The following is a 24,122-nucleotide window of genomic DNA, read 5'->3' as shown; positions in this document are numbered from 1 at the left end:
CTTGTCTTGTCCTTACCTGTAATGGGAAAAGAAAAAGTTAGTGATGATGAGTACGATGTATAGCCGAGGAGGAGGAGGAGGAGGAAAACAGCAAAAGCAATAATAATAATAATAATAATAATAATAATAATGATAATAGCAGCATTCATAATTCCGTAATAATAATCATCATAATCATCACTGTCTTCATCCAATATTTAATCAAGTTGGTATGGGCACGGGGGTAGGTCACTTAAAGCACTCCAGGCATTAAAGGCTAGTGACCAGTCGCTCGTCCATGAGTGGCACCAGTATTAAGTAAGCATCAAACTCCAACCACCCCTCAGATATAGACCTTTATGGATCACGTCAAATGGAGCTCCGCAACACACTAAACCACCAGGCGCCCATGTGGCCTTATTAGCCAACGTAGTACCGATAAAAGGCTTCCTGGGCTATACTACATCACTTGACTTTCACTATAGGCTATTATCATCTGCGGGTACAACTACATCAGGCGAGTGGATGGTAAACCGTGCCCACCTACCTACAAAGCTATTCACATGATCCCATCCCTTCTTCTCAGACTATTCCTCTCTACCCATCCATTCCCACCTCAACACACCCTTCCCCCTCTCCCATCCCATCAGATCCCCTCTCCCCACCCCTCCCCTCCATTCCCCCTCCCCTCCCATTCCACTCAGTTCATTTTGCCACCCTCCCTTTCTACAACCACTTCCGTTCCATTGCCAGCATCCCCCCCCTTCCTTCCGTCCCCCTCCTCTCTCTCTCTCTCTCTCTCTCTCTCTCTCACATGCCCTTTCCTTTCTTCCTTTCCACCCCTCTTCATCACCCTCCCTCCCTCTCCCTCCCCTTTCCCTCCCATCATTTACTGTCTGACAACTCCATCTTCCTTCCCTTCCTCCCTCCTCCTCCTCCTCCTTCTTTCAACTCCTCCCCCCCCTTCCTTCCTTCAGACATGCCTATTAACATTCCATCATTCCTCCCACCCATCCCACATTCTCTCCATCTATTCATAATTTTTCCCTTCCCTTCACTTCTCATCCCCCTCTCTCCATCCACCTTCCTATCTCCCCCCATCTTTCCTCCCATCCCTCATCCACCATCCCACCTCCTCTCCTCTACTCCCTCCTCTTCCCACCTTCCTATCTCACCATCTTTCCTCCCATCTCTCTCTCCTTTCCATTATTTCCCTTCCTTCCATCCTCTTTATCATTTCCTCTCCCTTTCCCTTCCCATCACCTCCACCTCTTGTTCTAACTCAGGCTAACTCGTCTTCCCATCACTCATACTCCATCACCCACTTCCATCCCATCACATCATTCCTTCTTATTCCTCGCCCCCTTCCCTTCTTCCCCTATTCCATCATCCACTTCCATCCCATCACCCCATTCCATCTTGCCCCCCTCTCCCCCTACCCTTCCCCTCTTTCCAATCCTTCTTTCTTTCCATGCCTATCTCTTCTCTCCCTCTTCCTTCTCCCCTTTCCTCCCCCTTCCCTTCACCCTCCCTCCAAACCCTCCTTTCTTTTCCATACCACCCCCCCTTCCTCCTCTTTCTCTCCACAGCCCCTTTCTTCCCCTGTTCCATCTCTATCTTCCCTTCCCTCTGCCCTCCTTCCTTTTCCTCCTCCTCCTCCACCACCTACTTTCTCTCTTCCCTCCTCTCCCGTCCGTCAATTTCCTCTCCTGCCTCCTTTCACTTTCTATCTTTCCTCCCAATCCGTTTTCTCTCTCCTTCCCTCCCGTCCCCCTCTCCTTCCCTCCTCTCCTCTCCCCTCCCCTCCATTCCATCACTCATATCCCGACAATCCCAACTTCCTACTCATTCCTAAATTCTTTGCCAACTTCCTCTCTCTCTCTCTCTCTTTTTCTCTTTCTCTCTCTCTCTCTAAATTTCCAGTAACGCGGGTAACGGTGCTGGAGAATTAATATCACCATCAAATTACCTACCATCACCTGCCACCATAACTACCTAGCCTATGGTACTCAACAACTAGCTAACCCTACCATTACAACCACCTACTACCATGATCATGACGCCACCACTATCGCCACAACTACCACCACCACCACCACCACCACAGCAATAGGATTACCACAACTTTCACCATCACTACTACCACCACCCATCATCACCACCACCACAGTTACCACCATCACTACCACAAGTACCATCATCACCACCACAACTAAACAACTACCACCATCATCACCACCACAACTAAACTACCACCATCATCACCACCACAACTAAACTACCACCATCACTACCACAACTACCATCACTGCAATCACCACCACAACTACCATCACAAATACTACTACCATCACTACCACAACTACCATCACTAAACCTACCACCACCATCACAACTACCACCATCTAGGGCACACTCCCTGAGGGTACAACCACACTCTTAGCCCTAAGTATTAAAGACCTCCCTTCCTCTCTCCTTCCCTCCCTCCCTCCATCATGACTGCTTTCTCTCTTTCCTTCATCACTCCTCCCTACCTCTCATCTTCCTTCTTTCATGACTGCCTTCTCTCCTTCCTTCCTTCCTTCATGATTGCTCTTTCTCTCCTTCCTTCCTTCATGATTGCTCTTTCTCTCCTTCCTTCCTTCATGATTGCTCTTTCTCTCCTTCCTTCCTTCATGATTGCTCTTTCTCTCCTTCCTTCCTTCATGATTGCTCTCTCCTTCCTTCTTTCCTTCATGATTGCTCTCTCCTTCCTTCTTTCCTTCATGATTGCTCTCTCCTTCCTTCCTTCATGATTGCTCTCTCCTTCCTTCCTTCCTTCATGATTGCTCTCTCCTTCCTTCTTTCCTTCATGACTTCTCTCCCTCCCTCTCTCTCTCCTTCCTTCCATCCTTCATGATTGCTCTCGCTCCTTCCTTCCTTCATGACTGCTCTCTCTCCTTCCTTAAGTTGTGACTCCTTTCTCCAACATTCCTTCACGACTATTCCCTCCCTCCCTCTTTCTTCGTTCCTTCATGACTGCCTCCTTCCTCTTTCCTTCATCACTCCTCCCTCTCTTTCTCCTTCATAATTCCTCCCTCTCTCTCTCTCTCCCTCCATCCTTCTGACTGTTCCTTCCTTCTTTCCTTCATGTCTGTTTTCTCTTTCCTTCATCACTCCCCCCCTTCCATTCCTTCTTTTATCCTTCTCTCCCTACTACATGATTTCCTCCCTGTCTTCCTCTCTCCTTCCTTCGTTCCTTTATTACTTTTCTTTCTCTTGCCTCCCTCCTTCCTTCATCATTTCTCTCTCTCTCTCTCTCTCTCTCTCCATCATTATTCCCTCCCTCCCTCCTTCTTTCTCCTTCATAGCCTAATTTCTCGCTCTTTCCTTACCTCCATTAAAACTCCTCCCTCCCTCCCTCCCTCTCATATCCTTTTCTCTCCCTCCGTTTCACCGCCGTTTTTCCTCTTCTCATATCCTTTTCCCGTCCCTTCCTCCTTTCTACATACCTACTCTCTCTCTCTCTTCCTCCTTCCTACATAGGCTACATTCTCTTACTCTCTCTCTCTCCCTTCCTCCTTCCTACATAGGCTACATTCTCTCACTCTCTCTCTCCCTTCCTCCTTCCTACATTCTCTCTCTCTCTCTCTCTCTCTCTCTCTCTCTCTCTCACACACACACACACACACATTACTCCCTTCGCCATTCTCTCCTACATTATCTACTCTGTTCTCATTTTACTCTTCCTCTTTTCATCATTTCTTCTCTCCTTCCCTCCCTCCTGCATCCTTCTCTCTCCCAGGCCCCTCTCCCTCCTTCTCTCGCTTCTTCCTTCTATTCAGCCCCTTCTCTTCCTCCTCTCCTCCCCTCCTTCCCTGTCCCTACCCTTCTCTTCTCCTTCTCTCCCCTCTCCCTATCGATATCTTCTCTATCCCATCAAATTCACCTTCTTTCCCTTTCCCTCCCTCCCTCTAGATTCATCCTCCCGTCCCTCCCTTACACTGCTTACCCTTTTCTCTCCCTCCCTTTTTATCCTCCCCCCCTCCCTCCTTCCTTCCCCTTTCCTCTCCCTCCCTCCCTTCCTCCCCTCCATCTATCCCCTCAGGCTCATCCTCCCTCCCTCACAAGTCCTCCATCCTTCCCTCTTCCCTCCCTTCCGACCTTGTAATCCTCCACAGTCCCTTCCACGCCCACTTACCTCCCTCCCTACTCTTCCCTCCCTCCCCTTCCTACTCTTCCCTCCCCATCCCTCCCTCCCTCCCGCACCATCTATATACCCACTTCCCTTCCCACGCCCTGAGCTCTCCCTCCCTCCTTCCTTCCCTCCCTCCCTCTTTTCATTTCCATGTCTCTTCCTAGAACCCTTTTCCTTCCCTCCCTCCCTCCCTCCATTTCTTCTTCCAGTTATCCTCTTTCCCTCTCTCTTTTCCTCGCATTCTTCTCTCAACTTCTCCAATATTTCTCCTCCTTCCTCCATTCCTCTGTACCTATCCTCCCTCCCTCCTATCTGTCCAGCTTCCTCACTATCTTTCTCACATTCCTCCCTCCTTCCTTACAACTCTCATTCCTTCCATACTCTTCCTTCCCTCTTTCCCTACCCATTTTCCTCTACCTCTCGATCTCTACCTACTTCCTTCCCTTCCTTCCTCTCTACCCACTTCTCCCTTTCCTTCTTCTGTATCCACTTCCACCCTTCCTTTTCAGGTTACACTATGATAGTCTCTATTCTCCTTTCACACTTTCCTGTAAAATGTCCACGCCAGTTTTTCTATACGGCGTGGTGTTCTTTCTGACTTTTTCCTGCCGGCTTCGGCTGGAGGGTTTGGCGGGCGGGGGAGAGCCTTCTTCTTTGCTGTCCTTATCTCATTCTAGTAGTTCAGTTACTCTTCTAGGAGCTGCCTAGCATGGGCCAACCCGCCTACTGCAGTTATCCTCTCTTCTTATGTTCTTATGTTATGTTCTTCCTCTCCCTTTCCTTCCTTTCTATCCACTTCCTCTCTCTGTATTCACCTGCCTCTCTTTACTTCCTCTCTCTCCATTTCCTCTCTTCCCCTGTCCGTATCCACCTGCCTCTCTCCACATCCACCTGCCTCTCTTTCCCTGCTTCCTCTCTCTCCACTCCTCTCTTCCCCTCTCCGTATCCACCTGCCTCCCTCCACCTCCTCTCACTGCCTAATCCCTCCCACTCCACTCACTTCCCTCCGTCCCTCCACGTTTACTCACTTCCCTCCCTCCCTCAATAACCTACTTCCCTCTCTCCCTCCCTCTCTACCCATTCCCCTCCCTCCCTATGTAGCCACTCATTTACCCAATACCCTTTCCCTACTAGTTTCCCTCTTTCCCTCCCCCTCTACCCATTCCCCTCCCTCCTTCCCTCCCTCCCTATGTACCCACTCATTTACCCAATACCCTTTCCCATACCCCACCACCACCTTTATGATAGGCAGGGTACATCGTGGGTAGGTGTGTCCCTTTGTCCTACCTACAACGCCTCCTGACCTAGCTACCTATCCTCCTACCAGCAAGCCTACCTACACATCTTTCATTTTCTGCTCTCTCCCCACTTTACCTACCTACCTATACATCTTTCATTCCATGCTCCTCATCATCCTTGGCCCTACCTACCTACTTCCACATCTCTCATTTTCCGCTTCCCTCCCTACTTTGCCTAGCCTACACCTTCCTTTCTACCTACCCATACAACTCTTTTCCTGCTCCTTTCCTTACTTCCCTACACTTTCCTTCTTACATAGCTACCCAGTCCTTTATTCCTACAGTATATTCCTTCCTTTCTGTCTACACTTCCTTCCCCTGACGCTCGTGGGACGCCTGCACGTGGTGGCACCCATATTACCAGGCGATCCACTGCCTAGCTATACCAACGCCCCTCTGCTCCTTCCCTATCCCGCAAAAGGAGGATGTAAAGGGGTAACTTAAGTCTATAGGGCGCTGGGTTCACGTTCTAGATGAGCCTGGGGTCACATCAAGTTATTTTCTTCCCTGCCTACGCTTTCCTCCTGCTGCTGCTGCTGCTGCTGCTGCTGCTGCTGCTCCTCCTCCTCCTCCTCCTCTCTCTCTCTCTCTCTCTCCCTTCAAAACCCACACCCATTCTCCTTCCCACACCATGATCTCCCCACTCCCTTTCTCTTACCCTCATAACCCATTCCATTACACCCTCTCTCTCTCTCTCTCTCTCTCTCTCTCTCAGAATGGTACTATTCACGCTAAGACGTCATTAGGGGCGGAGAGAGAGAGAGAGAGAGAGAGAGAGAGAGAGAGAGAGAGAGAGATGTGAAGAAAGAAAGAAAATTTTGAACGAAGAGGGAAAAAAGAAAAAAAGAAAATGGATACACAGTACTAATTAACAGGAAGAAAAAGAGGCCGGATGCGGGTACACTAATAAAAAAAAAAATTAAGCTGACAAACGCGCTATAAAAACCCACCCAATAGCTACATTATTATTATTATTATTATTATTATTACCATAGTAGTAGTAGTAGTAGTAGTATCACGTCTCCCTGCGAAGATTTTTGGCCATTTACATCGTCTCCATCGACTCTTTCGGTAAAAATGACTTCCTAATTAGATCATTTTTACTCATTCATTTTGTACTTATTCCCCCTAAATTTACACGAATGACGGGAAAAAGTTAAACCGATAAAGATGAAACAGGGAAAAACGGTGAGCGAAATGCAGTAAGGCCTGGAAAAGGTGGAAAGCGAAGACGAGGGGAAAACGGAGAGGAGAAAGAAAACGGAGGACGGGCGGTGAGGGGAAACAGGAAATGAGGGGAGTCTGTGTTCAAACTGACTACTACTACTACTATTACTACTACTGTTGCTGCTACTACTACTACTACTAATACTACTGTTGTTGCTGCTACTACCCTCATAATAATAATAATAATAATAATAATAATAATAAATACCATAATAATTTCTTCCCCATATCCTCTCCTTTACCCTTTACCCTCTGTCCTTACATAGCTGCTAACTATCCCTTTCTCTCCTCCCTCCCTCCCTCCTCTCTTCCTTTCCCTCATCTTTCACCCCTCCCTCCCTCCCTCCTCTCCCCCATTCCTCGCCTTCCACCCCTCCCTCTTTTCTCCACTTTCCACACCTACAAACATTACATCACTATTTAAACCCCTCAACTTGAAACAAATCGCCTACTGGCACCTGTAAAGGCAAAATCTACTCCTTCATCTTCCTTCACCCTCACACTTCCTCATCCTCATCTTCCCTCTCCCTTATTCCTCACTACATTCTCTCCGCCTCCTCCACATTCCCTCCCTTCCTACCACTTTCCCTCCTCGTTCTCCATTCTCTGTATCTCAGTCTTTCTCCATATCCCTCTTTCTTTCTTACTTTACCTCCTCCTCCTCCATCTTCTTAAATTTCTCTCGCTCTCTCCATCTCGCATATTTCTTTCCTCCTCGTCCTCTCTCTGCATCTGTCTCTCATCCTACTCTTTCTTTCTCCCTCTTTCTCACATTACATCCTCCATCTCATCTTCTCTCTCTCTCTCTCCCTCTCTATCCATCTGTCCCTCACCCCACTCTTCCTCCATCTCAGTCTTTGTCTCTCTCACACAATCTCCTCCATCTTCATTCTCTCCCTCTCACATTACCCCCTCTTCTCCATCTTCTTCCCTCCCTCTCTCCTCCTCTTCCCTCTCTCCCTCCCTCTCTCTCTCACACATTCCCTCCTCTTCTCCATCTGCCTCCCTCCTCCTCCTCACAATTCTAGCTTGTTAGGGGAATCAGCCACTGTCACCCACACACAGACACAGAGCCACCATTCAAAACCTCACTCACATCTACTCTCTCTCTCTCTCTCTCTCTCTCTCTCTCGTTATTTTCTCCCTATTACATGAACATTTTCTTTACGGTAGGCCTACTCCTCGATTCCAGTTCTCTCTACAAATCCTTCTCTCTCTCTCTCTCTCTTTCTTACTTTCAGGCACGCACTCTAATACATACAATTGTCCAAGTCGATGCACACAATCCATGCAAACAAAACTAACACATAACTTGCAAAGGGGAGCTAAACTCTCTCTCTCTCTCTCTCTCTCTCTCTCTCTCTCTCTCTCTCTCTCACACACACACACACACACACACACACACACACACACACACACACACACACACACACACACACACACACACGCACACACACACACACACACACGCACGCACACACACACGACATATAAAAACTCTGGTATACATTCATGGAAAATATGACAGACAGACACACAAAGGAGCTGCCACAGAAGCTATCACGTAAGAGGCTTCCACAAAAGTACATAAGCTAGTTGACACACACACACACACACACACACACACACACACACACACACACACACACACACACAAAGCTGCCATAAAACCAACCCACACACAAACACAGAAGGTCCCATAAAAAATACACAGGGACCTAGTGGCAGCCTACACACACACACACACACACACACACACACACACACACGTCACAAGGAAGGTGTTGAGGGCAGTATCAGGGTGAGGGGTATGGTATATATCCTTCTCTCCCTCAGTCCACCCACTCTCTCTCCACCATCTCTCCACCCTAACCTCCACCATCTCTCCACCTCTTTTTGCTTTTAATCTCTTTTTAATTCACCAGTCACATGGCTTAGATAAAATATTCAGCTCATCAAAAACTGCATAAGGAGTTACAGACAGAAACTTAGGAAACTATCACATATATACATACAGGCACGAGAGAGAGAGAGAGAGAGAGAGAGAGAGAGAGAGAGAGAGTATCCTCAAGGCTACAGAAATGCTGTATGTTGCATCATACACATCATTCATCTTTCATACACCAGTATGCATTTTCCCACGCTCACAACAGGCACAAAGAAAGATAGCTCACACGGGATTATTTTTTTTTTCTCTCTCTCTCTCTCTCTCTCCTTCTCACGCAAGCACGTCAGCAGCAGCCTGGGTGAGTGAATATCGAGGTTAACAGCCACTCTCTTTAATTCCTACCTCTCAGTCCCTCTCTTTATTAACCCCAATTATTCCTTTATCCTCCACAGTAATTCCTTAATCCTGCTTTCGGCCATTTACCATACATTATTCAGTTAATGCCACTTTAATTGCTATTGGAGTAATCAGGTGAATCTAATCAGGAACCGCTTGCATTAACCCCTCAAACAAGAGAGAGAGAGAGAGAGAGAGAGAGAGAGAGAGAGAACATTCCTGAATTTAATTACAGTAATACGGTAGCTAAAACATCGTCTGTAAGTAGTCTGAATAATGTATAAAAGACGTCCTGGGTCTGAATGGGTTAATGATAGTCTATAATCTACCGGAACTCATCAGCATCAATCAATTTAAGCTACTCATCACATCAATCAATTTCCTCATCAGCATCAATCAATTTCCTCATCAGCAGCAATCAATTTATTCATCAGCATCAAACATTTTATTCATCAGCATCAATCAGGCTTCTCATCACCATCAATCAATCTACTCATCAGCATCAATCAGTCTACCGTAACTATAATCTTTTCACTTCAACGTGGCCCAGATTATCGCCCTACTGCAGCTTATTTCATGTAGCTCAGTGACAATAAGATAATACTGTGGCTCCACACCCTTTCCTGAGCACTTCTTTAAGATTAGCATCATATTCTAGTGTTGATCTATAAATACAATTCAGCATTCAAGATAGAGAGACGTAAATTTTAGGCCACGCTAATTTCAAAAGGGCATAGTGGTTAGAATGGCCCGGTTGGAATTAGGATTGACATGAAACTTTTTTGGTCCTTCGGTCACACAATGTCATCAAGGGAAGTACGTTGGTCATCTACCCTTAAATATAATGGACTACGTAGCCTAGCCTCAGGACCCTACGCCACAAAAGGGGGGTAAAATGAACCTGCCTATCACCTGTACATAAACACAGCTGGGAATTATCAGATTATTTTTTATTTAATTTGACATTCCTTCTGTACATCTTGTTAAAAAAAGAAGAAACATTCAACATCACCCCACAAACTTCAACCCACAGCAGTTCAAGTCCAACTGTTACATTCTAGTTAGTAATGAAGAGAGGACACCTGTAATCTGGTAGGCTATACGGATTTATCTTTTTGTAGCCTGATAATTATTTTTTTTCTTTCCTCTGTTCATCTTGGGTTGTTTAAAAAAAAAGAACTACCCGGTATATAGATTTTTTTTTTATATTTTTCCTTTCTCTATTCATCTTCTGCTATAAAAAAAATACTATGGATTTTCTCTATTTAATTTGATTTTCCCTCCACCATTCATCTTTAAAATATATACAGTACAGGCCTATATCCAACCCGAACAGATACTTCGTTACTCATCACAATAACAGCCATAATCACATCAATTCACCTGACGGCATACCAATCATTAACACGATCAGTTCTTACCGGTACCTACTCAAATACCGTACTGTTATGCTCATTATTCCCCAGGTGTACCCTACAATTACAAATCAATACTAATTACTATTCAACACCAGGTGGAATTAATTACCGGTATTTATCAAGCCCAGTTACCGGTATTATTTTAAGCTACTGAGACGTACGGTATCCATTAGCGCCGTGCATATTTTACGGTCATGCAATTACAGGTGATATCGTATTTATCTACCTATCTACCGGTATCTATCTAACTGCTGCCAGACGCCATAATCCCGTATGAGGTGGCCGTTTGACTCTAAATTAGTTGTTTATTTACCTACCGAAATTATGATGAGGTAAGGTAAGAAGAAGCAAATGACGAAGAAGAAGATGATGATGATGATGATGATGATAATGATGAAGAAGATGACGAAGAAGAAGAACAAGAAGAAGAAATTAAAGAATACAAGACATTCAATGACTTTAGCCACAAAACCAATATGTCTGAATAAAACTTACGAATGAGATGCAACTTTCCGCCCTCTTTCACACACTCTTCCCCCCATCTTCCCACCAAACGCACTTCCAGCCACCTGCGACCACCCCCTCCCCCCTTTCCCTCACCCCATGACCCCCTCTCCCTCACCCCGACCCCCCCCTTCAACCCCACTTCCGCCCACCCCAACCCCAATCTTCCCAGGGGTAGAGAGAAAGGGACTCCTCCACAGACACGTTAGGCTACTAGGTCTGCTGCTGTCTTTGTTGGATAGGAGATTTTGCAAGCTTGTTGTTTAGTCTGTCTCTGTCTCTCTCTCTCTCTCAATCATTCTTACTCTCACAGCCAACCAATCCCCTGAACTCCTCGCTCACTTAAACAACTAGGTCACTACTCTCTCTCTCTCTCTCTCTTATTCCAGCCAATTCTTCAGGACATTCACTCACTCCAACATGGCCACGCCCCCCTCCCCTCTCTCTCTCGGGCAAACCAACCAACCAATCCCTCAGGACTCCCACTCACTCCAAAAAGACCACTCACCCCCTTTCTCTCTCTCTCTAACTCACCCTCTCTTACTCGCTCACTCTAGTCTGACTTGAAGTGACGTCTGGGCATCTGGTGTAACTGATGCGTCTTTGATGTCACACAAACACACACACACACACACACACAGGATACACTACAGTACATAGCCTATCAGTACCGTACATCTATCTATCTATCTATCTATATACCTAGGCTGCTTCCCCCAAGGAAAGGGAGGTAGCCGAGACAGGATGACTCACTCTCCATTTACTCATCCATTCAAACACATTCATTCGCATCTTAGCCCCAAAGGGGAGAACGGACAGATCCTCACCGCACCACACCGCACAAGGGTCAACTGGGCAATGCAATCAGTGACATCCGCAGCAGGGCCCGACAGCAGAACTGGTTTACCCCTGCCACATCATAACAGACCCATCCCCTTACCCGCACCTGACCTGACTAGCTGATCAGACCAAATGCGGGAGAATATCCCCTCAGGGCTGCGTCATCACTTATTCATTCACAATTTCTCTCCATTTATTTCTGTCACGCACAGCCACTCTTCCTTGCTCAACAGACATCCCTCTCGCATCCAGCGCTCTCTTCACACTGTCCATCCATCCTATTCGTGGTCTTCCTCTCAGCCTTACACCTCTCACATCAGATCTAGTTATCTTTTTCACCAATCGCTCATTATCCATTCTCTCCATATGCCCAAACCATTGCAACACCCTCTGCTCAACTCTGCCAGCCATCTCCCGAACAACTCCAGTTCTCCTTCGCACTTCATCATTTCGCACCCGATCCATACGCGTCACTCCACACATACTCCTCAGACATCTCATCTCCATTACATTCAAACTTTTCCTCTCTGCTACACCCATATTCCATGTTTCAGCCCCATATAATGCAGTCGGTACCACAACACCCTCATACAGCCTTCTCTTTACATCCATTCTAAGCGAACGACATTTAAACACTTTTTTCATTCCTCCCAGCACCTTTCCTACTTCATTTATTCTAAACTTCACTTCTGCATCTATTCTTCCATCCACAGCAACATGTGACCCTAGATATTTAAAACAATCTACCTCCTCAAGCAACTCACCATTCAAAACTATATTCATCCCCCTACCATCTATCAACCTCGTACACTTCATCACTTTACTCTTATTCTCATTTACTTTCAATTTCCTCCTTTCACACACCCTTCCAAACTCCTCTACCAACTGTCTCAATCTCTCCTCTGAATCAGTCACCAGTGCAGTATCATCTGCAAACAGCAGCTGCTTCAGATTCCACTCTCCTCCATCAACATTTACCAGACTCAGACCACCTAAAACTCTTGCATTCACCTCCCTTACAACACCATCCATGTAAATATTAAACAACCAAGGCGACATCACACATCCCTGTCGCAGCCCCACTCTCACGGGAAACCAATCACTCACAGCATTTCCCACTCTTACACACGCTCTACTATTTACATAAAAACTTTTCACCCCTTTTAGTAACCTACCATCAAGTCCATACAATCTTAAAACAGTCCACAAAGCCTCCCTATCAATTCTATCATACGCTTTCTCTAAATCCATAAATGCCCAAAACACATCCTTGCCTTTCGCTAAATACTTTTCACACACTTGTCTCACAGCAAACACCTGATCAACACATCCCCTCCCTCTCCTAAAGCCACACTGCTCATCACTAATCACTCCCTCTGTACCCTCTCTAACTCTCATAATTAACACTCTACCATACACCTTACCTACAACACTCAACAGACTTATACCCCTAAAGCTAGTACATTCATACTTATCACCCTTGCCTTTATACAACGGGACCACACAAGCACTTGCCCAGTCAATTGGCACCGTACATACAAATATTTATCCTTAAACACACATACACACACACACACACACACACACACACACACACACACACACACACGGGCTACACATTCATACCGATACCGTACATACAAACATTAATCCCTGCACACACACACACACACACACACACACACACACACACACTTCACTTTAGACCCCTCTCCTGTCAAACTCTGTACAGGATAAGAACTATCTTGTGAGACAGTCTGCCTCTGTGTCTCTCCATTAAACGTCGTCCTTTCTTAAGTCTATTCTTATGTCTTTGGTTCCCTAACACCTCTTCTAAAGCGATTTATTTTGCTTATTATACGTGACTATCAATGTCGGATTCCCGTCGGGTAAGGAAGCTCCCTAACACCTCTTCCTAAGCGATTTATTTGACGTTACTGTCAATGGGCTGCTTAAATCATTCTAATACCGCCGCACTCTGCATAAGTAAGGCATAAAGTGATATTAACCAGCCGAATCCAAAAGTAAATCGCTCAGGGAGAGGTGTTAGGACCTTTATGTATGTCTGTCTACCTGTTGGCTATCTTCAGCATAAGTTCAAGCAGCCTATATTCCAAGCCTGTCCATTTCAGCTGTCTATTTATCATCCTTTTTCGCTTTCTGTATGTCTCTCTCTCTCTCTCTCTCTCTCTCTCTCTCTCTCTCTCTCTCTCTCTAACTTTTTCGCTGTCTAGGCTATCTTCCTTTTTAGCTTTCTCTCTGTCTGTCTACCAACCTTTTTCGCTGTCTATCTATCTTCCTTTTTCGCTTTCTATCTGTCTATGTACTTCTTTCGCTTTCTATCTGTCTGTTAGTGGTGGGATATCTTCCGTCTGTGTCCAGCCATAAATCTCTCAACTTCAGCAATCCACTTTGGCAATCCATCTACCACTCCCGCTTTCTATCTGTCTATCTTCCGGGATTACTGTCTGTTAATGGCTCTCTGTCCAAGCATATATCTATCTTCTCTATCTATCTGTGTCTGTCTACTGTATACTGCCAACAGGTATCTAGTTTGAGAAGGTAAATATTGTTGTGTGGGAGGCTGGCATAATGAACAGGCTAAAAAAGATAGATAAAGACAGATGAGAGATAGATAGACAGACACAGACAGATAAGAGTTAGATGGACACAGACAACAGACACAGAAAGGCTGGCTACGATACAAAGAGGTAAGCAGACAGACAGACAAAGAGATAAGTAGACAGAAAGACAAAAGGCAAAGGGGACAAACGACAAAGAAACAAATGGCAAAGAAACAGACACAAACAACAGACAGATGGAAGAAAGACGGACACAAGCAGCTATCTATCTATCAAGCCAAAACACCTGGAATAAAAGCCCACAGATATACAAAGGCTATACCTGTAACTAGAAGAAAAAATCAAAGCACAGTGATGGGAGAATGACAGACACACTTCCATCTACCTTCATCTTTCTTTCTTTCTATCTATCTAGCCAAAATACGTACCTGGAATAAGAGGCTACAGATAGATACACAGGCTACACTCGTAACTAAAAAAAAAATCCAAGCACAGTGATAGATTGCTGGCGAGAGAGACTAGGTGATGGATGGAGGCAGACGGGGACCAGAGGAGGGAGGGTGAGTTAATTTACAAGCACTCTCACTGATACGGCCTACAAGTGTTAATTCAATGCAGCACTAGCCCCATCCTCTCACTCCATCTCTCTCTCTCTCTCTCTCTCTCTCTCTAGGAGGCAAATTAACTTTTCCTCTCCGTCTTAGTCATTCTTCTTTATAAACCTAACTCTCTCTCTCTCTCTCTCTCTCATAGCGAACTCTTCTCCACCCTTCCCATCATTACCTTTTCCTTTCTCTCACTCTCTCTCATAGCGAACTCTTCTCCACCCTTCCTATCATTACCTTTCCCTTCTCTCTCTCTCTCTCTCTCTCTCTCTCTCTCTACGTACCCCAGGCCTGAGTGTTATCTGGCTCACTCTCGGGGTCAGATGTTTTTGTGTGCCTGTAACTCGATATTGGCAGGGTTGGGTGGCATCTCCGGTGAGAGAGAGAGAGAGAGAGAGAGAGAGAGAGAGAGAGAGAGAGAGAGAGCAAGATAGGGTATAAACAGAAGCACACAGATACACGAACATTTATATAGACAGCCGAGGCGGACACAGATACACACACACAAGCAGACAGACAGATAGATAGACAGATAGATAGATAGACAGATAGACAGATAGGGACAGATTGAAATAAGACCGAGAGATACAGATAGACATATACAGACAAGACTGATAGATAAAAATAAACAGATTTAGACGATGACATAGATAGACTGATAGATAGATAGACAGATAGACTGATATATACATGGATAGATAGATAGACAGACTGACAGATAGATAGGCAGATAGCGACCAAGAGAGGGACCACTCGTAATTAGGTGGCAATGAAGGTATGTAAATGAGAGGTGTGTTAAATGGTACGGTGAGAGAGAGAGAGAGAGAGAGAGAGAGAGAGAGAGAGAGAGAGAGAGAGAGAGAGAGAGTTACCGGTTTGCGTTGGAAGGAAAAGTGGAGGACCGGAGATGGAAGAAGGGCGGTGGTTGAGAGAGAGAGAGAGAGAGAGAGAGAGAGAGAGAGAGAGAGAGAGAGAGAGGAGACCGACAGCTTGGGAGTGGCGTGGAGAGACAGGGAGGGGAAGTGGTAAAGAGTGGAGAGGGAATGAGTGGACTGGAGTGGAAGGAGTGGAGAGCGGGTGGATTTGGGGGCGAGTGGTAGGTACAGGGAGGGAAAAAGTGGAGTGGAGTGGAGTGGAGTGGGGTAGAAGCAGAGTGGGGAATGAAAATAAAGTTGAGGTAGTTTGAAATGATGGTAGGGTGTGGTAGGAAGGGATGGATGGGCAGATGAGAAGGATGTGGAAAAGGGGAGGAGGGAGGAAGGAGGTATGAGGACGGAGGGTAGAAAGGATGTAGGAGTAAAAGGAGGGAGTGACAAGAGGGAAAGTAAAGGGAGGGAGGGAGAGAAGGGAGAGGGAGGGAGGGAGGGAGAGAAGGGAGTGGCAGGGAGTAGGCGAAGTCAAGGGAGTGGCAGAGAACATGAGAACTGCATTTTTCTCTCTCTCTCTCTCTCTCTCTCCTTGCAAGTAGAGCAAGCCGCTTCAATCCAATAACGTCTTTTAGGTCACACGAAACTCTAAGCACAGACGTTTTTCTTTTCTTTTTTTAGTTTCGTAGTAGCCTCGTACTGAAGGGGTAAAAATCAAGCCTCCATTAACCCCTTCACCCCAACGACGTATTTTTATATCACTATTATTCTTAACACCAGAAAATTTATCTTTTTCAATGGGTCTAAAATTTCCAAGCCTGAAACGTGACTACACTCTTTTCACTCTAACTTGGCCTAAAAATTGTTCACTCTCTATCGCCTATAACTGCCCTCTCTCCATCTTCAGTGCTCAGTTATAACAAGTGATTGAAATTTGGAATATGGTGCTAGTCACGAAGAAGCGCTGAGGAAAAATGTAGGGCGATGGCACTGTCTTTTCATGGCACTGAGCTACATGGGAAAAAAAAAAAAAAAAAAAAAGGAAGAAGGACGAAAATCTAGGCCAGAACTGAAAAAAGAAAGCCTAAGGGAACATTTAATGCGAAAATTATGAAGCATCACGTCACAGAGAGAGAGAGAGAGAGAGAGTCTTGAATGCCTGTGATGCAATGGAAGAAGCATCTTTTAAGAGGTTAAGAAGAGAAGGCGGGGCGAGGGAAGTGGGGCAGGAGAGAGAAGGAAGAAAGGGTGTGAGGGAGGGAGGGAGAAGAGGAGGGAGAAGGAAGAAAGGGTGAGTGAGGGAGGAAGGACGAAGAGGAGAGGGAGTGAGGGAGAAGTGAAGGAGGAAGGGAGAAGGAAGAAGAGTGAGTGAAGGAGGGAGAAGGAAGGAGTGAGTGAGGGAGGGAAAAGGAAGAAGAGTGAGTGAGGGAGGGAGAAGGAGTGAGTGAAGGAGGGAGAAGGAAGACAAGTGAGTGAAGGAGGGAGAAGGAAGGAGTGAGTGAAGGAGGGAGAAGGAAGGAGTGAGTGAGGGAGGGAGAAGGAAGAAGAGTGAGGGAGGGAGGGAGAAGGCAGAAGAAGAGGGAGAAAGAGGAAGGAGGAAGGAAGGGGGGCAGAAGAAGAGTGAGGGAGGGAGGAAGGGAGAAGAAAGAAGAGGAGGGAGGGAGAAGGGAGAAAATGAGATAGACGGCAAGAAAAATAAACAGGATATGAAAAGAACAGAAGAGCGAGAGAGGGAAGGTGAGAGAAGGAAAGAATTAGCTAATGCAGACAATGCTCCTTAGAGAGAGAGAGAGAGAGAGAGAGAGAATAATAAACACTAACAAAACCGGTATCTTGCAGTTCTCCTGTAAACCTTTTCCCTTGCACAACACACACACACACACACACACACACACACACACACACACACACACACACACACAATCCCATGACACTCAAAACTAATCGCTACTTTTTTCCAGATTTCAAGTTTTATTTACATACAAACAGGCAAACATACAAACAAATAGAGACGGTAAAACTCTCTCTCTCTCTCTCTCTCTCTCTCTCTCTTTAAATGTCAACAAACGAACTTAGCATATCGTCAGAGGCATTTCCGTAACACCCTTCCAGCAAAGTTTATCTTGTCTATTTATGCTACACATCTAACGTCATAAATTATCCTACAGCCTATTTTTAACTATCAAAAATTGTCCCTCTATAATAATAATAATAATAATAATAATAATAATAATAATAATACCGGTATCATTAATAATAATAATAATAATAATACCGGTATCATTAATAATAATAATAATAATAATAATAATACTCACTGCTATCTTTCGAGTAGTGAAAAATAACACTTTTAAACTTAACGGTTGAGAAATATTCGGTAATACAAAACCTCAACGGATATTTAACTCTTCTTTAACCTCTTCATTCTACCTACTTCCAGGCCAATTTCTTCAGAAGAATAGCTTCGTAGTGAAAAGATTAATGGAGGAGGCGGAGGAGGAGGAGGAGGAGATGATGATGCCGATGATGACTGATGATGACGATGAAGAAGAAGAAGGAGAAGAAAGAAGACGAAGAAAGAAGATGATGATGATGACAATGATGATGATGATGAAGAACATGAACAAGAAAAAGAAGAAAAAGACTAAAAACATTCAACTCAATCACTGCATTTTTAGCCAACGACGTACGAGACGGTTAATTTTTGATTTTTTAAAAATGACACAAGCGAAAGTCTGATCACATACCAGTGCATGTAATTATAATTCTACCTCTATGGCAATTGTACACACATTTACCATTACAACTACTGCAACTACTACTATCTGACCTACTATGACAGTTACAACTACAATACTACACCAGCCGTTAAATTTTAAACATAATACTGTCCTATAACTAATAATGTACTATCCCTAACACTTTATATGTACTATTATCAAAATTAATAATAGTACTAAAATATTAACCTACCACAGTGCTCATTCTTTAAAACTCCAACATATTCTTATCAGTATTCCTATCACTTACTCTCTTTAAATACAACTGAGCTATAATCCTACTATGACTATAACTACTACTGTCACTACTACCACCAACATCCGGTACAGCCACTATGCCAAGCCGGTTACTGTGGGAGATTTCAACAATAAGTGGTACTCCAACCTGCCTCTCTCTCTCTCTCTCTCACACACACACACACACACACACACACACACAGAAAACCCCTCACGCTAATATTGTCTAAAATATACTGTAAGCTCCAGTTGCCTTTCTCTCTCTCTCATTGCCTACCTCATTTCATTCCAATTTGCTGTCAGTGGCTGAAGAAAACAGGATTTCTTTTCCAGATTCCGTCGTGAAAATACTAACTACAGAAAAGAGTTAATTGAAATCTCTCACTTAACGTTATCCTCAATATTAGCCTAGACTCTCTCTCTCTCTCTCTCTCTCTCCCTCTCTGTCTGTCTGTCTGTCTCTCTCTCTCTCTGTTTACATAATAACCACACCTTTTTCGTCTCCTTGGTCCCATCCTGCGCTGGGGTCTGTTCCTCTCCTGTTGTAGGCTGCTGTGGCTGTTGTTGTAGTTTGTTGGGGTGTGTGCCGTTCACGATGGTGTTGCTGGTAGTTGTGGTAGCTCCTTCCTCTGCTGGTGGCTGTTCCTGTTGTTGTTGTTGTTGCTGCTGCTGCTGCTGTGGCGGGATGGTGGCAGTTGTGGTAGTTTCAGCAGCTACGTTACCACCACCACCACCGCCACTGCCACCTGCATGGCTTGTGTCACTTTCCACGGGCATGTTTCGTTATGGCTGCCACCTACACTAGCACCTTACACAAAGAAAAAAAGCAAACTTAACCCGAAAAGCGTCTTGAAAACGACGGACGTAGCATTAAAAATCGGTTTCGCGGACACACACGCACGTCCTCCTCCCCTCACGGACAGATCCTCACTGACTCCATCCCCGGCTGTGTCCAGACTTTATATCATTGCCACATTCAACCGGTACTTCATTGTACTTCATTTTCTCGCCATTCTTCAGGCTTTGGTGACATTTACACTACTTTAAGTTCCCCGAAGAGGGTTCAAAATATACCCAGGTGCCAACAGAACGGGATGACATTCGATATTTGGGAGGGAAATAGAGGATATATGACCGGATTCTAGCGGCATTTATTGACCGCTCAGGGACGCGCCTGGGATGGGAGAAGGAGGGGCAGGAGACAGGCGAAGGGAAGGAGAGAAAAGGAGAGGAAAGAAAGAGTAAAGGGCCAATAATGGCAGAAAATGGAGGAAAATATGAAGAGAAAGGGGCAAATATAAATAAAGGATGAACATTTGACACCGGGGAGTAAGGGGGGACCGATGAGGGAAGTAGGGAGAGGAATGGGAGGGGAAACGCAGAGGACGGGGAGAGAAGAGGAGGGAAGGGGGGGATCGCGGCGGGGCATTCAAATCTCCCTTACGACCTCTGCCTCACCCTGCCTCACCCACCTGCCTCTCCGTTGGCGCCGTTTGAAAGTATGATCTCATCCAATGGCCTTTGAGTTTTCCTTTTCAGATTAATACATCAATTACGGTTTTCTGTTGCGATTTATTTTTACCAGCGTTTAAATTATCGTTACAAATGAAACTGTATTCCATTTTGTACTTTTAGGTAACTAGAATAGCCCTCAGAAGTACCTAAAACCATTTCTTAATCCAATATTAATAAGGAATATAGGGATCCGCGGCTAGCTACTCATCCTAGATATTCATGGCTAGTGTGACCTGGCGCGCATCCCCGAGCATTATTAATATTATTATTATTATTATTATTATTATTATTACTCTAAAGATGATGAACGGAATGGCAAATTAAATTTTTAAAAATCCATAAACCAGATTACACGTGTCCTCCATTCAATAAAAGTCTGTAAATGTTGGACTTGAGCTGCTGTAGGTTGAGGTTGGGGGGGGGGAAACTAATCTGGGGACGCAGGAAGCAGTCAGTCAGCACTTTCCCCTCAGACATACGACCATATTCATAAAAACAAACTTAAGGACTCTCATTAAGGGCTTTAAATCTCGTCTTAATGAACAATAAACCAGCACTATGAAAAAAAAAAGGCCATGTAGCACTAGATCACATAAAAAAGGCATGAGTAAGAAAAAAATAAAAATAAAAAAGCACAGTATAAAAAACGGAGACGAGTAAGAAAACGGCAAAAAAAACAACAGCAGCTATAAAACGGCCTAAATGGAAGCTAGAGATGAAGGCAGAGATAGAAGGAGAGAAACTGTATGAGGAGCAGTTTTAACATTAAAGATTTATGCCAGGCTCGGTCGAAAGCCTTTGAGATGTCAGGTGCAATGGCAAAGCTTTCGTCAAAGTTTCGAAAGGAGGATGACCAGGAGTCTGAAAGGTAGGTGAGAAGATTGCCAGTGGGTGCATCCCTGGCGGAACCCATACTGACGATCGGAAAGAAGGTTGTCATAGGAAAGGTGTGTGTGTGTGTGTGTGTGTGTGTGTGTGTGTGTGTGTGTGTGTTAACTAAGAAATGACTCAAAAACTTTAGAAATACGGGATGTTAAAGCAATATCACGATATAGGGTTAGAAACGGTCACCCTTCCTTGGGACAGTATGAATGAGAGCTTCACCAAGAAGGAAAGGCACAAGCTGACAGGCAAAAGCGAAAGAATTTACCTTGGCAGGGTGTAAGCACTGAAGCACAGTTCTTGGGGGACAACAGGAGGGACCCCATCAGGCCCGTACACCTTATCAACATTGAGGCGAAGAGTTAAGAAGTAGACAGTGGAAACAGGATTGTCGAGGAATATGCGTGGAGTGGAAAGGATGAGAATGACTTGGGATGTTGATGATAAGGTAGCTGTGTAGAAGAGAATGGGTGTAGACGGGTTAATGAGAGGTGTACAGGTGAGTTAATTGGAAGATGAGAGCAGGTGTGGTTAGCCAAGGTGTGGAGGAAAGACGTTGTTGCTAAGAAGGTGGACATATGAAAGACAGTGTGTTTAGATACGGCCAAAAGGAGAGAATGGATGCAGACAGGATTATTAGTGTGTGTGTGTGTGTGTGTGTGTGTGTGTGTGTGTGTGTGTGTGTGTGTGTGTGTGTGTATGTGTGACGGGAATGTGAAGGTGAGGGAAGGCGTGGTAGGGCAAAGGTGGGAGGACATACAGTCGCACCAGGAGATGATGTCACACAATGCTTCATATTCACTAGACTCTCTGACATCACTTATTAGCCCAATTGTACATGAGTGTTTTATAAAAGTGAAGTCTCCTGTGGCTCAGCAGTCTTCCTACGTACCATACACTTTCACAAATCACCTGCCCACGTACAGTACATTACTTATACACGATAAAATTAGCTTTCGTGTCTAATATAGCATTCTGACTCGGCACCGCAAACATATATACTGTACACTGTAGATTACCAGAGCATGGAGCACAGAAGCACATATGTACAGTAAGCACTTTGTACAAATACCTACTGAAAGCACAAAACCCTTCAAACCGGTAATGCCCAACCAACAAAATGAGCACACACAAAAGGCAACAAACTAGGAATGTCTCTGTACAAATGAGACCTATAATTCGCATCTTATACTCTCACAGACTGGGTAGGCCTTCTCTAGTTTATGTCATTTCGGGTCTAATCGTCAATAAGCATACATTTAGATCCCATAACAGTACTTAACGATCTTTTTGTTTTGGAAATTGATGATACACATATTGCGTGTGTGTGTGTGTGTGTGTGTGTGTGTGTGTGTGTGTGTGTGTTCTTAACTAATTGTTCTTACCTAATTGTATCCTTACAGAAATGAGTCCAGCTCGTACTGTCCAGTGTTTTGAACCTTATTTATCATACATATTCTTAAATTTGTGAATTGTTTTGACACACACTATTTCATTCGGTAGTGCATTCCACCGATCAATTGCTCTGTTTGGGAAAATGAATTTCTTTATGTCTTTATCACCTCTCTGTTTATGTAGTTTTTTTGCAGTGTCCTCTTGCTGATGCTTCCTCATAGGTTATATATTCATTCTTTACATGCAGACGACAACCACGAAAGATTATGAACTACTGATGGATGACACTACCACAGCTTATATTCGTATGGCAGACGACACACTCTTTAAAACGTTCTCTGAAAATAACAAACTGAGTGTGTGTTCATTCATCTATAACTTATGCAATGTTACTATACTCTTTTTTTTTTTACTCTAACTTGGCCCAATATTGCCATCACTTCATATTCTTTGCTAGTTGTAACAAGAGATCTGCTCTTTAACGTTACGCATCAAGAAAAAGTGCTATGGGAAGGATGTAGAACCGTAGTAATGAATTTTTCTGCTGCTGTCCTACGTGAAATAAGCTGCAAAAGGACGAAAATGTGGACCAAGTAAGAGTAAGAAAGCGTCCACAGGTGTATTCGAACATGTGTTGCCAACACACCCGACAACATGTTTGGATATAATGCAGCAGTATTTGGACAGATGTATGCGAACATGTTTCATTGCAGCTTCAAACCTGCTGGCAGCAGAGGTGATAGGATAAGTGTGTCCATTCCAGGCAGCTGAGACTTCATCATGATGTTGCCAACATCATGTGGACGATGCTGTTCCCAGCATGCTTGCAACTTGTTCGTTATTGTGTTGTTTACAAATTGCCAACACTTGTTCCAGCACACATGTGGACGCGCACTGAGAATAGATTAGGATATTCGTACATTAACTTGATCTAGTGAACTGCAATACCTTCGATGCAACATTTGAACATCCTAATAGGGTGATATTTGTAATATTTCACCATATTGATATTGCGCGCACGCAAGCATGCACGCGCGCGAGCGCGAGCGCGCGCACGCACACACACACACACACACACACACACACACACACACACACACACACACACACACACACACACTGTAATGAAAGCAGGGCGTATAGCTTATGACGATCATCATGAGTTCACAGTGACCTTGATCGACATTCTTAATCATCATCATCATCATCATCAAGACCCCATTCATCATCATCACCACCTTCATCATCATCATCATCACTGTAGTGCATTAAGTTGGTACCTTCTGTGGGACAGATGGTGCTTCCTACCCATTGATGGCGTTAATAGTTACATTGCAAAAGGTATCAATTCCTGTTGCAAAGTTCCAGTTCCTTTTGCACGAGTTGTTAATCCTTCATCATAGGAGTTATTGATAAAACCTAGCCTCTGCACTGTAAATCTATCTATCTATCTATCTATTGCCAGATGCCTTCATCCCGTAAGGGGTGGCCACAAAAAAATCGCCTTCATGTATCCCTGTCCCCCGCCATCTC

The 24,122-nt window shown here is 44.7% G+C and overlaps 1 protein-coding gene across 1 annotated transcript in view; it reads right to left on the bottom strand.

Moving 5' to 3' along the window:
- Window positions 1-19,709, bottom strand: part of LOC145414397 (uncharacterized) — a 321,717-nt gene extending 302,008 nt beyond the window's left edge. Inside the window, exon 1 of the mRNA XM_080283937.1 lies at window positions 19,290-19,709. Coding sequence (XP_080140063.1) covers window positions 19,290-19,574 — 285 coding nt within the window. The 5' untranslated portion in view covers window positions 19,575-19,709. The remainder of the gene's footprint in view (window positions 1-19,289) is intronic.
- Window positions 19,710-24,122: the final 4,413 nt, after the last annotated feature.

This window comes from Coenobita brevimanus, chromosome 13 (assembly GCF_032717465.1).
Source record: "Coenobita brevimanus isolate Jiangsu-jjx chromosome 13, ASM3271746v2, whole genome shotgun sequence".
NCBI lineage: Eukaryota > Metazoa > Arthropoda > Malacostraca > Decapoda > Coenobitidae > Coenobita > Coenobita brevimanus.
The sequence above is the reverse complement of the archived record's forward strand: the minus strand, read 5'-3'. Positions and strand labels throughout refer to the sequence as shown.